Here is a 16,742-nt window from a genome sequence, read left to right on the forward strand (position 1 = left end):
AGTCAGTATGAATGTAGAATTATGTGCAGGAAGTAATTTGTATGTTGATGTGAATGGACTTAATTTAGCAGACTATGTTTATATATATATATATATATATATATATATATATATATATATATATATATATATATATTTATATATATATATATATAACAAACACACACACACACACACACACACACACACACACACACACACACACACACACACACACACACACACACACACACACACACACACACACACACAGTGCCACTCACTCCACCCTCCACTGTAACAATGTAGTCTATTGTTGAAAAAATAGACTACATTTGTATATGCACAGAAATGTGTGGCCAATTTGCTTGTGGAGTTATCAAAGTGAATAAATTCGATTACAGTCAAGATTTGAATGTAGTCTTGTAGTCAAACAAGACAAAATCAATCACCCTATGCGCAACTCTCGCGAGAGTGTATATTTGCAATTTGCCGAGTGTCGCGAGAGTGCCATTATTAATGATCGACATAATAAATTAAAATAAATACATTTGATACAAAAATACTACACAAATAAGTGGACATTACTCGAGTGTCAGTTTGATCTCATATAAGTATAAAGCATGATTGTTGACTAAAACAATGTTTGAGTTGTTCGAGAAACGGTTAATACGTTTGCATCCGGGTTACACAAAATCGGCTTCCGTATCGATCATCTTTCTTTCCGGTTTTGCGCCCTGTCGTAGCCATCATGAAGTGAGTTCCCATAACATAATCTATCGGCATCATAGTCTTTAAATAAACTATATCCAAGTAATATCGTTGTTGTGTATACAATCATGTCTCCTTCTATCGCTCATTATGTTCATTTGTCAATTTTAGGGTCGAGTTGTGCAGTTTCAGCGGGTATAAAATATACCCTGGCCATGGCCGCCGATACGCCAGGATAGATGGGAAGGTAACGCTTGGGCCTGATACTGTCACCGGCTGTTACTTTTTGTCTTTTGCCTTTGTTGCTTTCAGTTAACCTTTTCATTCAACGCAAGAAAAGTTTGATAGACCTTGGCCTAGTTCGTAGCTAACTAGGTTTTCGTGAGAGCCAACCGCTAACTCTTGAACACAAACACTTGTTAGCCTACGATGCTTTGAGCTACTGATGCTAACATACCGGTAGTCGTGTGTTGTGGTTCTTGACTTGTGTATGAGAAACACCGGGTCCACCGTCCACGTTTCTGCGTGTTGTATACCAGTGGTTCTCAAACTTTAATGTCAAGGAGCCCCAAATTGACACTTATTAGCCAGCGGACCCCCATTTGAAATTATGACAGGGACCTCCACATGAGTGAAGATTTCTAGGGCTCAAGCAGTGATTATCACTTCTCAGTGATTGTAATTTCAAGGACAACCAGTTTGACATGTATTGGCTACGGACCCCCATTTAATGGCATTTCTATCTCTGAGACTCCAATTTATTTTGTAAAATCAATGTTAATTTAACATTGATTAGTGTACAAATGGTGTTTCATTTTTACAGACACATAAGGGTCAATTTGGTTCCTAATAATCTAGCTATTTAGCTGGGGACCCCCTGGAACTCCCGCAAGGAGCCCTGGGGGTCCCCGGACCCCACTTTAAACATTGGTACTGTACAAGTACCAATGTTTTATATGAACTTGAAGCCTTTAATCACTAGATTACTAATGATTGTAGCACAACAATCATTAGTAACCATTGTAAATGAAATGGTGTGCACACCATGTATCTGGTCATACGTTTTTTGTCATGCACACAGGGTTACATTAGTCTTGTTTTCTTCAGGTGTTCCAGTTCTTGAACGCCAAGTGTGAGGCTGCTTTCCTGGCCAAGAGGAACCCCAGACAGATCAACTGGACTGTCTTGTACAGACGCAAGCACAAGAAGGGCCTGTCTGTAAGTTACATAGCTTTAGCCCAATACATTTGTCATAATAATTTAATACAAATCTAAAAATGATAACCAACATTGAATGATGCTCTATTATTCGGATATTCACATCCCAGTTTGGCTGCGGTTGAATGGTGTGCATAGTTTTGGTCTGTGTTATGTGCTGTTGCTGGGCTGTGTCTTACAGTCTGTGCAACAGTGCTCACTCCACACCTGCAGCCATAGAGCGACTAGAGATCATAGTACCGGCCCTTGACGTCTTATTAGACATAATACCATTGGTCGGCCTCCATATTCTCTTACAAGTTACTTTGTACATTTATGTCATAAGATCAGAGATGGTGATATGTGAATGATTCCAAGATTCAAGAGGGTTTTGTCACTTAGTCATATCAGTGAAATGTTGGTATGGCATGTTCTGTAAGACTGCTAACAAGTCTATACTACCTATAACCAGGTGATGACGATAAAACTGGACCGTAATTTAAATAAAAAATAATATAGTTTAGGTGAATGGTTAAAACACGAGCAAACAATGGGAAATGTGCAGAATGCCACAGCATCTGCGTTTTCTGGTTGGCTGGACGTTGTCGGTGTGTTTGTGTCCCAAAAAGCAAAGGACGTACGGCCACACATGACGCTACATTTGAAGAAATGTCCCCTACTAAAGTTTTATCAAATGTGTCCTAACAGGAAGAGGTGTCAAAGAGGCGCACACGCCGTGCAGTGAAGTTCACAAGGGCCATCACTGGGGCCTCTCTGGCTGAAATCATGGCCAAGAGGAACCAGAAGCCTGAGGTCCGTAAGGCCCAGCGTGAGCAGGCCATCAGGTAAGAACTGAGCAGGCAGTTGACAATGAATTATGCGAATACTGGGGTTTTATGTATTAAGGTGTGCTGAATCCCCACTAAATGGACGTGAAAAAGTTTTTTTTTTTTCTTGAGATGAATGACTTAAAATCTTTTGGCATAGACGAGGATTTGTTGATAATATTTATCCATGAAAGGTACAATCTGCTTTTACCCGTATACATTTACCTGCTCCTCTTCATTTAAACTAAATTGTTGATAAAAGGAGCATATAAGCCTTCATCCATCGTGTAATCTGAGCAGGGACCGTATGTATAAAAATTAAACGGTGCTTCTTGATTAATCAAAAAAGTAATCTAGAGAATAATTGCACACAAAATGATCAATAGTTGCAGCCCTACTTGCATGTGCTTATACGGGACCCCTTTGCTGATGTGATTTAGTTGTTACATTTGTTAAATGGTAGTTAAAATGTTGTCAATGTAGTTTGTTGCTCATTCATGGTTCTCTTATTTTCTAGGGCTGCCAAGGAGGCCAAGAAGGCAAAGCAGGCAACAAAGAAGCCATCTGCACCCAGTGCTAAGGTAAGATCACGACAGCTACTGTTTATTTCCTAATGATCAATCCTATGGATCAATCGTATGGATTGTTGATTGGCTGGGAACAATTGGGGTGGTGATGTAAAGTGAGGAACAACACTATCGGGGCAGGCAAGGCACTTGGTTCTGCCTGGTGGATAAACATTATTGCCAACTTAAAGCCTGAAGGAGACACGCGTGTCAAAAGCATCAGCCTCCAATTCATTCCATTCTTTGGGCGAAAAGGGGTGGTGCATTGAGTGCTGATGCGTGTGGCTTTCGTTGTGTGAGGCTTGGTGTTCAACAAGGGTAAATCAACAAATAAAAAGTGGTGACCCCACTTAAGTTGGCTGCCATTTAGCTTTTTTGTGTTTGTTTGTGAACAAACTCTACACCAGAAAAATGACACTGTACACAACACTGATGTGGACACTGGACAGTGGTTATATTTGGCCGTGGACCCCCATGTGAAAATGTTTCCCGCCGGAGGACGCTGGGGGCGTGTTCCATCCTCCGCGTCATCATCGCTGACACCCTAGGTGGGGTTGGTGAAAGAGCCTTTGTGTGTGGAGTTTGCATGTTCTCCCCGGATCTCCTAGGGTAGATACCCTCTCAAAAACATGCAGTAATCCTGGTCTTTATAATGCCTCCCCCTGGCCAGCCGGGGCGCCTGAGAGAAAGGAACTGGTTGGGCAGAGCCCAGGATTACATAGGCAATTGGCAGATTTGGCACTGGGTGAAAATGGGTTAAAAAATTGTGAGATAAAAATTAAAAAAAATGCCAGTGACCCCCAGAGGTCTTTCAGATATTTTCAAAATTGATGTCAGTGCCACGTTGCAAGCTTGTACATCTGCTATTTTTGAATATAGCAAACGTATACAATAATAAAGGTTTTAAAATGATGGTGATGTTGCATGAACATATTTAGCTGTGGACCCCCTCAAGAACCCCTAGCAGAGTGGCAGACACTGGACCCCTCTTCGATAACCAGTGGTTTGCATTATTCGGTTGATAATGTCTTTGCTTGGCTGCGGGTGAATGGTGTGCATAGTTTTGGTCTGTGTTATGTGCTGTTGCTGGGCTGTGTCTTACAGTCTGTGCAACAGTGCTCACTCCGCACCTGCAGCCATAGAGCGACTAGAGATCATAGTACCGGCCCATGACGTCTTATTAGACATAATACCATTGGTCGGCCTCCATATTCTCTTACAAGTTGCTCTGTACATTTATATCATGAGAGCAGAGATGGTGATGTTTGAATGATTCCAAGATTCAAGAGGGTTTTATTTGTCATACAGGTACAATCAGTGAAATGTTAGTGTGTCATGTTCTGTAAAGTGCCGTCCATACGGTCTCCGACCACAGAACTTTTTGTCAGAGTTTTGACTTTCCGACATGCAGCTTTCTGAACTCTTAATTCGGGGTAATGCTTTTCAGAAGTTGCAAGTGACGTCTTTTTGTAGTTGAACCGGACCTTTCCGACGTGAAGTTCGGTGGTCGGAGACCGTATGGACTGCCCTTAAGATTGTGCTCGAACTATACTGTATAACAAGATGATGACGATAAAACTGGAAAGTAATTTAAATAAGATATATATTGTAGAGGTAAAAACACTAGGCAGCAATGGGAAATGTGCAGAATGCAGCAGCATCTAATAATACTAATAAGTATAAAACCCTGCTTCTCATGATGACTTGACAAGTGGGATATAATAAAGACTAAATGTCTCTTGAAAAAGGTTTTTACCTTTTGGTGGGGTTGAAACCTACTGTATACTTGACCCAGTTAGACAAAAAGTCCTTGCTGCAGTTCCGTTTATATATTGGTTCAATATTTTCAGTTAGAATCAGCAGTGTGATTTACAATATACTACTGTTATCTTCACTATTTCTTCGGTTATGCATTGGATACCGAAGTAATCGGTATCCAGTATTGTTAGCGGCATGTAAAGTTCTTGGAGTAAGGGAAATTAGAATTATATGTAACTAATAAACTAATGTAGTCAACTCGATATTGACCAATTAGCTTTATGGTTTGGTTTGAAATTCATGGTGTGATGTGTGTGTATATAATGTTTTTATTTCTTTGCAGGCCCCTGCCAAGACTGCACCAAAGCCCAAGATTGCAAAGCCTATGAAGGTGAATGCACCTCGTGTTGGAGGAAAACGCTAGAAGTGTTTTGGTGGTTGTGAATAAACGTTTGTTGGATAACTACTTTGTGTGACAGTGAATTTATAACAGTTCCTATAATGTTCCAATGGTTGATGTCTTAACACGATTGCACTTGCTAATAAATTAATGCAATAGGCTGGATTTTATTTTATTTTCCCCCAAGGGTAATGTTTTCCACTGTAATTAGTAAGGGAAAGTTAGCCTATTGCTACATCAATCTGGGAACTAAATCTAAATCACTAGCTTTCTTCACAAATGTGTTCACAAAGGTGTCTACTATCACCTCTGAACTTTGTCAAACCCAACTCCCTTGACATACTTTGTGGGAGCCAATCAAAGTTGGGGGTATCGGGAGGGATACCCAGGGCCTGGGATTAAAGGGGGAAAAATAAAACATGGCCAATATGAACGTATGAAGTGTGTAATTAGGGTATTGTTGGGCTGCTGAATCCATTCCAACCATTAGTTATAAGTAAAAATGACTCCTTGGCCATAAAAAAGGCCTAATTGGCTAAGGCTTAGCCAATCATGTAATTCGAGTTCACCTGTGTCCCGTTAGTCCCTATGTTTTAAACCCTGTGTTTGAATGTTCCTATCAGATTGTATCATATTATCCTGTGTGTCATGTGTGATTACCCACCTGATCTTGAATAGTTTTCATGAATTCAAACACTACTCCAACCTTTTTTTTTTATTGCCAATATTATGTCTCATGGACACACAAAATGAAAACGAATGGTTGGAATGGATTCAGCAGCCCAAAAATACCCAAATTACACACCTCATACGCTCATATTGGCCATTTTTTATTTTTCCCCCTTTAATCCCAGGCCCTCGGGATACCCAATAACTGATTGGCTCCCACAAAGTATGTCAAGGGAGTTGGGTTTGACAAAGTTCAGAGGTGATAGTAGACACCTTTATGAACACATTTGTGAAGAAAGCTAGTGATTTAGATATAGTTCCCAGATTGATGTAGCAATAGGCTAACTTTCTCTTACTAAATATTGAGATGGCAAAACATGGATGTCATGCTTAAGAATTTATGTAAACTTGACACTTTGCTGTCATCTGGGAACTGCAGAGCTCTGTCCAGCAATATAATTATGAAAACTGAAGAGGGAGACATAGCTCCAACATAGGAAAGTATAAATACTTAACTGATCAGTATTTTGACTTTTATATGATGGGGCTGTGTGGAACCAAGCTCACAAACCATTTCAGGTTAAGTCATAACCTAGATGGTGAGCTTTGTTCCACACAATCCTGAGATGACCATTGACAGATTTGTACACACACTCTTATAGTTTATTCGTGGTTCATTTAATATAGCCTATATTTGGCTGTGGATCCCCATCTGAAAATGTATTGTGCCAGGGACTCCCAGAAGATATTTTCAAAAATGGATGTTACTGCCACACTGCAAGCTTGCACATTTTTGAATAGCCTATGTATAAAATATGGTTAAGGGGGTTAAAATGATGTAACCGTTTTCTCTTGTGGTTTGTTCTCTTGTGGTCCCTGAACGCTTGATTATGAATTCCATATCAGTTCTAGGATAGACCAAGCCTTGTAAACCACCCCCTAATTTCTAGGATTACCTGTGTCTTAATTTGATTTTACTGAGTTAGGTTTAGGCAAAGTTGCAAAAACGACAACTGCAAATCGACTTCTAGCCGATCACAGCGGGGTTTACCTAGAACTGATTTGGGATCCTCACTTTGAGAACCATATACTGATAGAAACTATAATATTCATTAATGTGCAGTCAGTAGTCAAATGTAGGTGTTACATTGTATTTATTGCCATTACATAGCCACAGAGCCATAAAGTCGGATCACACCCAAGTTCTATTGTTAAATAGCCAAATTAAAATGCATATTAAAAAACAATTTCTATAATAGTCAGGATAACAATATGCATGTGTGAAATACACATTTTCCTATTCCCTTATTGGCTCTCTCAGCACCATGATTGATTCCTTAACATATCTGGCAATGTATGTGTTAAAAAAAGAAATCTGCACAAACTCATTTCTATAAGATGTAGGCAATGAGAAAATTAAATACAATTAACATTTAACAACTTTGTTTGCTACTGCACGTAACTACACTGAAGAATGTTTAAGAAGTTTTAATCATTCAGGTACAGTTTAAATGATTACCAAATTATTATAAATAATGAAAAGACGTGATGAAAATTTGACATCCTTATTAAATTCACTTGATAACATTCCTTAAACCTCATTCAGCACACAAAGTTTTATTCTTAAGAAATTAATGTTTAAGTCCCGATGGGGGGAAAAAAAGCACTTTTCCTAAATAAGTGCATGACATACTGTAGAAAGCATGAAATTAAAGTATGAATGTACAATCATACAATATGTTGAAGAAGTAGCACTTGGCAATACTACAACTTGTGCGTTGATGACAACCGTTCTTAGATATGTTGACTAAGTTTAAAAAAGTTTTCTCCTTAAGGCCCTGAGGAAATTATGAAAGGGCTGCTTTCTATGGCAAAATAATGGTTAGGCGTGGATTTCATGGAGACGGCATGGGATGGACATGAGATGAGGGGGTGCAGGCTTGTGCCCAGTGTGGGGTCCCCCTTTCGATCCACTGGAGTGGAGGATTGACAACACAAACACACTCAGGACTCTGGAGCCGCCGCCGCCTCTGCCTTCTTATCTTGCTCATACCTATTAAAACAAATGAAAGAATGTATGTATTTTACAGTGATGTCATTACGTGCGCATCCCGCATCAAAAACTCATTCAAGTCGCCCAGGGACTCATTCATGTCATGGTCCTGGGGTCCCGGGATGCGCCTCCATTGGAGTCCATGTTAAAATAATTTACTTCTATTGCTATACTAATATAGCAATATTCTATATTAGTTTAGATAGTTTAATTCGTTTTTTAATGTATGTGTAAGATAAACACTGTAAAGATTTATTATCAGTTAAACCTGGAACAGCTAAAAACTATTTTCACTAGTGGTTCTCAAAGTGGGGTCCTGGGTCCTTGAGGGAGTTCCAGGGGGTCCCCAGATAAATGATAGTTAGGAACCAAATAGAACTTTATGGGTCTGTAACTCGGTGAACAAATGGAACCAAATGGACCTGTTCCATTTGTACTCTAGTATTTTAACATTTAATATAAATTGGGGTCCCAGTGATATAAATATAATTAAATGGGTGTCTGTAGTCTAGTGTATTTAGAAATCCTAGTTCTAAGTTCAAACATTAGCCAAACTGTAAAATAAATATAAGAAATAGGCAAACATTTTGAAAATAGACGATCTACAAGCTCACAGCGCTCGAAAACATTGTATTGAGGACTCATAAAACTTTTCTGGGACCCATTTGAATGACCACCTGTGGGTCCCGGGACCCATTACATTGAAAACCTAGTAACATCACTGATTTTACAATCAATCCTTGTTTCCAATTATCAATCCTCTATGGCTGGGCTATGAACAAATGCAATCTAAGTAAAAGAACGTTCCAATTTTTACACAGCTTATTGAGTTAGCCAGCTTTGTGAAGTAATCGCTCAAATAAGAGCAAATCTACATTTAGGACTGTATGCCACATGACATTTTATGGTAAAATTGTTCCATAACAGCATAATCTCAACTGAGAATGATCGCACTGGCTGTGATGATGCTAAAATAAAGAACTAGAAAAGAACTCCAAACCACTTAACCCTATACTTCATTGTCATGTCAATTAGTGATGGCTAATTTTGCAGAATGTTCAGCTAGTCTATTATGCCCAGATGTGAGCACTTCATGTGTTTAACCATCACTCGTGTACATTTACAACGCTTGAAAATATTCATATTCCTGGACATTTTGTGTAATTCTTTTTCCTGGACAGTCAAGCTGAGTCAACACAATTCTGGACAGGTGAATCCTGTTACTGTTGGGTCAAATGAATGAATTATAAACAACTTGTTACTTGCTTCTGTGCAGTTATCTCTAACTAAATAATTTGAAACAAGCTAGAGGTGACGAAGGCAGGTAAATTACTAGTTATTTTGTAGTAATGGTACAGTAGTTTGATGATGGGCACTGGGGACCACACTCACCTCCAGATCCTGAAGAGCTGATTACTTCCTGCACAACCAAGGAAGAAGTTGACAGCAAATAGGTTCCAGTTCTTTGGAATAATGACCAAAGAATATCTGGACCAAATCAGACCTGGGGAGATAGACAACAGCAACAGCTGAGCACAGCACACCACATTTAAATAAACAATAGTTCATAGGAAGACATGCCACCAGGTTTGTGGATATGATGTGAATGACCTCTAAATTTTATTTGCACACATACTGAGCTGGTAGACACAGCGAGCAACCTTTTCCAAAGATTGATACAATTATCTGATAAGACTATTGTATGAATCAACATTTTTGCAGTTTAATTAGTTGGAATGCAATTGGAATTTGATTTCACAGGAGTCATAAGGTCCCTTTGTGCAAGGTAATCACTAGTCTACTGTTTATAATTCCCAATATTCTATTATTTGATGTCTAATTAGATACAGGCTTACAGCCCTGCTGCAAATCCAACAAGTATAATTAAAACACATTTTGATGGTTGTACTTTACCAGTAAAGGCCCTATCAGAGTACAGTCTGCGGTGATAAGTCATCACCGCGGTGTAGTTTTCTAGCTATCACCTAGGCTTTGTAATACATTTTAGGTGATAGCTAGAAAACTACACCAAGGTGATGAATTATCACCGCAGACTGTACTCTGATAGGGCCTTAAGACTCCCTAGTCGGGAGATAAGTGACTGTCAGGTCGCATACACAAACTTTAGAAGGCAATGGTAGCCAATCAGGAGGGAATATGGGAAATGGGACAGATCCATGTGGATGACAAGACTTTGAAGATACTGTGTACCGCTTTGCGTGATTTTAGTGCAAAATCTGTAGGAGCAGTGTCCAAAAATGTGTTTTGCAAAAATCAGCCTGACGGTCGCAATCAACGTTTTAACTACAGTACATAATGAAGATATTTGGAGTTATCTTGCAGAGGAATTGCTCTACATGGGCACAAATCTTGACGAAGTTCCACAATGTTACATTTCTTTTTTTTGGAGATGGCTGTTAGCGTCATTAATTCGGCTGTTCGGTGCTGCAGAGATTTTGTGACTCCCCGAACCAAACTCATATCACAATCAGTAAATTCAGCTATAAAAGTGGAGTATGCATCAACCTTAGGGTCCTTAAGGTCCTACACACTTGGTGTGTTGTTTATTTTCATGCGATTAGTTCACAAAGAAATATAATATATATATATATATATTAGGGCTGGGACTTTAACTGATTAATTGCGATTAATTAATTACAGAAAATGTACGCGATTAAAAAAATTAACGCATTTTAATCGCCCTTAGTTTTTGCACCACAGAACCTTCAGTTTCGGGCATACCGATCAAAGCGATGCACCAACCAAGAAGAGACAACAAACGCAAAGGGAGAAGTAGCCGATCAGAGTGCTTTGCTTGGCCCAGTGGATGCGAAATCTAGATTTAAAAAACTCACTTGTTGATTCACTTGTACAACAAAATGTGTTTTACTTGAAAAAAATGCTTCTTGGGTAAAATATTAATATGCGATTACAATGCGATTAATTGCGATTAATAAATTACAAAGCCTGTAATTAATTAGATTTTTTTTTTATCGCATCCCAGCCCTAATTTATATGTTTTGTGCCACAAATATTATGTGGTTATACAGACTGCGTGCTCAGGGGATACATTGAATATTGAACATCAGGTCAAAATTTGTGTCAGATCCACTGTCTAGGTGAGACATGATGACCTTTGACAAGATCTAGATGTCTCAATAGAAAAGCAGGGAGACAAAATGCAACCACCCCAATTGTATAAGTTATATTGTATTAACATAATAATTAACATAATCTAAATCTACCCTACAATTTGGACACAATTATATTTTATTCATTTAAGAAAGGTTACATAGTGCCACTTTCAGTCTTATGTCTCATGTGTTCCAACCTCACTGTTGTCGCTGCTATGACACCTGAATTTCATTCTGGGGATCAATTACGATTTATCTTGTTGTATATTATCGTTGTAGGTCACAGTGAGGTGCACTTAAAGAGGAAGGCAACTTGCATTCAATCTAGATTTCTTCAAATTTCTGTTGGGCAATGATCCTGGAACTACCAGAGGGAATGGAACAGCTTGGGAACGTCATTTTTAACATATCAAACTATCTACTATTTGTATATCCAATAATTATGCAATTTCAAAGAACAACCGATCTGCACATTTGTGCATTTGGTGAAGTTTAAAGGGTTCCAGTGTCCTGGAATGTTATGACCTTGGGGGTCTTCAGGCATGTCATAATGTGTATAGGAATGCATAACCCTCAGTATTTGCTTCTCAGTATAAAATGAGCTTCATCTTACCTGTAGCCGTTAGCACTGCTGACTGGGAGAGACTGAGTTTCTCTGCTGGTCGGGTCATATCAGCCAGTCCAGCCCCAACCAGGCCCTAGTCAGACAACAGTGTGATTACCTTGATTACTTGATTGAATACTTTATTAACAGCTTGCAAATACAAGCACATGAAAGTACAGTACAATACAAGGTCTGCTTATAGGATTTTAAACCCTAGAAAGCCTATGGCTTGTTTACATTGGGGTCCTTTTTACTCAATTCAGCGAATTGCGAACAGGCAACAGGTCTACTCTTAAATGTCTATGTTACAATCCTACAGTATAGTCAGGGGCAGGGGTATGAAGGACATATGGGTTGGAAAGTGAAGATTGTTTTTTATTAACTGTTTGTTTTTGTTTTCTTAGTTTTGAATATTTTTTCATACAATGAAGACATTTCAATATCCTTCCTTACCCATTTAAACATTGGTGCCCAGAAAAAAACAGTCTTTGGACCTAGAGTCAAAGAAAACAAATTGTTACACAAAGCAGTAATTATTTAATGATAGCTGTTACATTTAATACTACATTTAATACTTCATCTCATCAAAGTATTTGCCATAATACATTTTCTTATACTGTACTTGGGAATCTGTCCTCTGCATTTATCCTAACTTTTAGGAGCAGTGGCTAGTCTGGCTACCATTATTAAAGGGAGCAGTTGCAATGTTTTGTCTGTAGTTTGGGTTAAGTGCTCAACACTTTGATACATAGACTGGGGGATCAGGGAGATCCTGATGTCCTCTCTACACACTCAGTTACTGGTGTTATTAGAAGACATGCCAGAATAACAGAATATAAAAATGGTGCTTTGTATAGACAACATAGCTACTGTAGTGTATTGAAATGTTGCCAAAACATGCTGACACAAACAAATCAAAAACAACACAGAGACACAAAACACTACAAACAATTCCCTAGGGGATGGAAAATGTGAGAGAACATGAAACCGCTGTGGTCTATCCACTTTAGTCTCCTACTCGATCTTACAAAAAAAGAGAACACGTTGTCTCAACTGCTCTCGACCAATCACAAGAAAAGGAACATGCTATCTTAACCAATCATCTTCAAGGGAGTTGATATTTGTCACCACCCCTCAGTAAATGGTCAGGAAGTTGTCCTTGACAACCTGGATTCTTTACCCTTGCACAATGTACAGATAAACCAGGTTGACGCAGTATTGACTGGTCTAATGTCCCAACAACAAATCATTAAGAGTGACATTTTCCCCCTTTTTTGTGTTAATCTAGGTAACTTTACTGCTCTACACCTTTCATTTGTATATACATCATTGGATGACAACAACAAGGCTGCTTATAAGGTTTGGTCAAACATGGTCTATTTTATTGTCTGTCTAGCCAGTCTTTGTTATGCTCTTTGTTCCAAGGACTTTGATCTGTCAGCAAATGTACCATGTGTTGAACATGAGCTATATTAAGCTTATCTCACAATAACTATTCAGATGTCATAAATGTGATATGATCTTTGATCACTAAATCCACCGCCATAAGTATGACAGCCTAGACCAGGGGTAGGCAACCTTAGGCACAGGTGCCAACGTTGGCACAGGGGAGGGTGATCACCGGCACACACTGGCAGAAGTGTGAGAGAGAGGATTTGTATTTTAAAAACAAATCTTTTAAACTTGGTCAATTAAATGAAGTTAGCTAATGAATAGCAAATTACATCTTGCAGATAATTCTACATTCATTAAAACTCTGACTGGGTGGGGAGGGAGTCCGGGAGATAGATGGATTATTGCTCGGGCCGAGGTCTAATGATCGTTATAACAATGTACTGCCAATCAAAATGTGTCAAAATATTTGTCATTTAAAAAATGTAAACGTGGTCAATTAAATGAAGTTAGCTCATTTATAGCAAATTACATATTGCAGATAATTCTACATTCATCTTTGAACTTTGACTGGGCTGGGGAGGGAGTCGGGGAGATGGATTATTGTTCTGGGTCTAATGATCTTTATAATTATGTCCTGCCAATCAAAATATGACAAAATATTTGTCATTAAAATGTATGTTGACATGGCACACTGACACTCTAGAAAATAAAATCGTGGCACTTCATTTCAAAAAGGTTGCTGACCCCTGGCCTAGACTTTAAAGGTAGGGTAAGTGATATGTTTTGGTTAAAACAAAAGGTTTTTTGTTAAAAGGTTAAAGCACTATATTCTGATAGTACAGTAATCATTGCTATAGAGAGATTTGCAGTAACAGGAGTCTCCCCATCTCTCCAGCTCTTTAATAAACACATTTCTGACAATCAGGAGAGAATACCCATTTATCGGCTTAATTTTTCTTTGAGGACTTTGAGGACCTGATTGAGATGATCAAAGGGCCAGGTCCTTTCCCCGGGCCGTATGTTGCCCATATGTGCTCAACACTGGGTGTGAAAGACCTTTACTCTGTCTCACGTAGCCAGACAACTATTCCACAATCTCCAAAAGCAAAACCTTTACTCTGTTTCACATAGCCAGACAACTATTCCACAATCTCCAAAAGCTAAAAAAAACAAGCTGTCATCTGTTCCGTCATTTCCATTCACAAAAATATCTTTTTGAGTATCTTCACATTTTATTTTAGGATTTCCATTTCTGATAAGCAGCAAGCTATATGCCTATACAGCCTTGTATGCTGATCTGGTTTTTTTTTAACTGTTTTTAACTTATTTTGGAAATGGCTTTAACCTGTTTTATTTTATTGTGTATTATGCAGCACCCTAACAGTGCATATTGTACACGTACATCCTTGTGACAATAAATCTCTTGAATCTTGAATATATGCTTCGATTAGTTTTATTTATTTTAGGACAAATTTGCACCACTGTAAAGACAAAACGGAAGCGGGGAGTCACATCCGCTTTATCCTCTGATCATTTTCCATGCTCCAGACTGTATGACAGATGCATTTGAAAATTGTGAGAGGCAACAGTCTAACTCCCGAGACTTCTCTGACCGGAGTACCTCTCCTGTGTTCCAACTTCCAACCTCACTGTTGTCGCTGCTATTACACCTGAATATCACTCTGGGGGTCAATTAACAACAAGGCTGCTTATCAAGTTTGGTAAAGCCAGTCTTTGTTACACTCTTTGTTCCAAGGACTTTGTTATGTCAGTCAATGTACCATGTGTTGAACATGAGCTATATTAAGCTTATCTCACAACAATAACTATTCAGAAGTCATAAATGTGTTTTGAGCTTTGATCACACACTCAATTGGCTTAATATTTTATAGTGTTCCAGTTTCAATTTGTCTTCTCATTTCTTTGTATCATCACTTCCAATTTAACTGGTTTAATCTGTATCCTGTCTGAGGTCTCTGTCCTGATTGGATAAAATGTATATCCAGACTTGAAAATGCATTTTCTGTTTAATAAAGAGCTAGAGCGACATGGAGACTACACAGCAACGAGTAGGCTATATCAGAATATAGATACACTTTAAAAAAATGTAAATCTCTATCTCTGTCTCTGAATCCCTAAAAAGGACAATGGGGTGTTAAATAATCCAGTTATAAGCACTTAATAATGGACCATATTGACATCTCTTCTTAACATTCACATCAGTAAACACAAAGTTGTAGCTGTATATATTGTGCTGGCAACAGCGTTCTGCACGAAACTTAGCATTTCTATTTGAGATAAAGGTGACCTCCATTTTCACATAACGAAATTGTTTAAATACCACAGTAGACATAACACACTTTCAATCTCCTTTGCAGACAAGCTAACTGTAGACGAGTACAGCCTTTTATTTTATATTATACCAGATCAGGGTCTGCTGCTACACCGTCCATGACCATGATGCCCCACTTATGAGGATCATCACCATTATCACCACACACTGAGCTACACAGTAGCATCATCATCAGTGTTCCACTTGGGTCCATGGTTACACTTACATTTGTACACTCTCGTTGTTAGATGAACATTGATGCAAGGCACCTATGTTGCCAACACAGTATTTATACACCAATAATGATAGTGTACTGTAGGCTACATCACCTGCTGGGTGGTTGTACAAAGGTCTCAGCTTGGCGGGCAGGGTGTGCTCGATCTTATCCAGGATCCTGTGGTAGGAAGCTCTCAGTGCAGCCATGGTTTACAGTAGCAGCTAGCTGATACAGTAGTAAATAGAAAGCTGGCTGAGCTTACGGCCAGCAGGCTTGCGAATAAAGTCCTCTGATAAAAAAATAAATAATAATAATCTTCAAAATAGCAATGTAGGCGTTGTCAGAATCTAGGCGTAACGTTACAGTGTAAGAAACTATATGGGGTGAAATGATGCTGTCCTGACCTTCCAAAACAGCATGCTAGTGCTGCTAGCTCGACCAGCAGACCAGACTGTAGTGACAGATTCGACCGGTCCGGCGGCTACGAGGTGACTTTCCTCCTCCCGCTGTGCAACCTACCTACAAGTTGCCATAGCTCGGAGGGATTCTCGTGGGTTGATAGGCTGGTTAGTTGCCAAGCAACCACAAAAGACGTACGGCGTCGAGCACTGTTTCCCCCCAACAGTGGGTCAACCAATTTTTATGGGTTGAAATATATAATTTTATTTTTAGTCGAAAATTTTAAACAAACAAACAAACAAACAAACAAATTCCAAAATAAAATATTATAATAAACGCGGCGCTTTGTTGTGAGCTTATTTTGCTATGTTCACTTGTTTAGGTCCCCCGGGGCGGGCTAATACGTTTGGGAACAACTGATTTGCGGTAATAGTGAACGTAATGGGCCAACAGATATGGCAGGACAGGTACACGTTACCTATTATTCAAAGATCGCATAAA

The 16,742-nt window shown here is 38.9% G+C and overlaps 2 protein-coding genes across 2 annotated transcripts; one reads left to right on the forward strand and one right to left on the reverse strand.

Moving 5' to 3' along the window:
* Positions 1 to 691: 691 nt before the first annotated feature.
* rpl24 (ribosomal protein L24) lies at positions 692 to 5,504 on the forward strand. Its single transcript, XM_080753011.1, has 6 exons — positions 692 to 735; positions 862 to 937; positions 1,798 to 1,908; positions 2,596 to 2,732; positions 3,232 to 3,295; positions 5,382 to 5,504. Exons 1-6 carry the CDS (start codon positions 731 to 733, stop codon positions 5,460 to 5,462), a joined length of 474 nt encoding a protein of 157 aa, XP_080609137.1. The 5' UTR covers positions 692 to 730; the 3' UTR covers positions 5,463 to 5,504.
* A 1,738-nt stretch (positions 5,505 to 7,242) lies between these two features.
* mpc2b (mitochondrial pyruvate carrier 2b) lies at positions 7,243 to 16,298 on the reverse strand. Its single transcript, XM_080753156.1, has 5 exons — positions 15,955 to 16,298; positions 12,352 to 12,392; positions 11,908 to 11,992; positions 9,553 to 9,664; positions 7,243 to 8,160 (listed from the first exon to the last, which is right to left on the reverse strand). The coding sequence occupies exons 1-5, from the start codon at positions 16,046 to 16,048 to the stop codon at positions 8,112 to 8,114; spliced, it is 381 nt and encodes a 126-aa protein (XP_080609282.1). The 5' UTR covers positions 16,049 to 16,298; the 3' UTR covers positions 7,243 to 8,111.
* Positions 16,299 to 16,742: the final 444 nt, after the last annotated feature.

Source organism: Nannobrachium achirus (genome assembly GCF_963921795.1).
Source record: "Nannobrachium achirus genome assembly, chromosome: 22".
In the NCBI taxonomy this organism is placed as follows: domain Eukaryota; kingdom Metazoa; phylum Chordata; class Actinopteri; order Myctophiformes; family Myctophidae; genus Nannobrachium; species Nannobrachium achirus.

Bases quoted from the DNA above. Each gene is read 5' to 3' on its own strand.
- rpl24 (XM_080753011.1), top strand. The intron at 938-1,797 runs GTAACGCTTGGG...TGTTTTCTTCAG, and splicing joins ACGCCAGGATAGATGGGAAG to GTGTTCCAGTTCTTGAACGC. The intron at 1,909-2,595 runs GTAAGTTACATA...GTGTCCTAACAG, and splicing joins AGCACAAGAAGGGCCTGTCT to GAAGAGGTGTCAAAGAGGCG.
- mpc2b (XM_080753156.1), bottom strand. From the start codon at position 16,048: ATGGCTGCACTGAGAGCTTCCTACCACAGGATCCTGGATAAGATCGAG. The intron at 12,393-15,954 runs GTGATGTAGCCT...CTTTGACTCTAG, and splicing joins TTTGTACAACCACCCAGCAG to GTCCAAAGACTGTTTTTTTC. The intron at 9,665-11,907 runs GTAAGATGAAGC...CTATCTCCCCAG, and splicing joins AGCAGTGCTAACGGCTACAG to GTCTGATTTGGTCCAGATAT.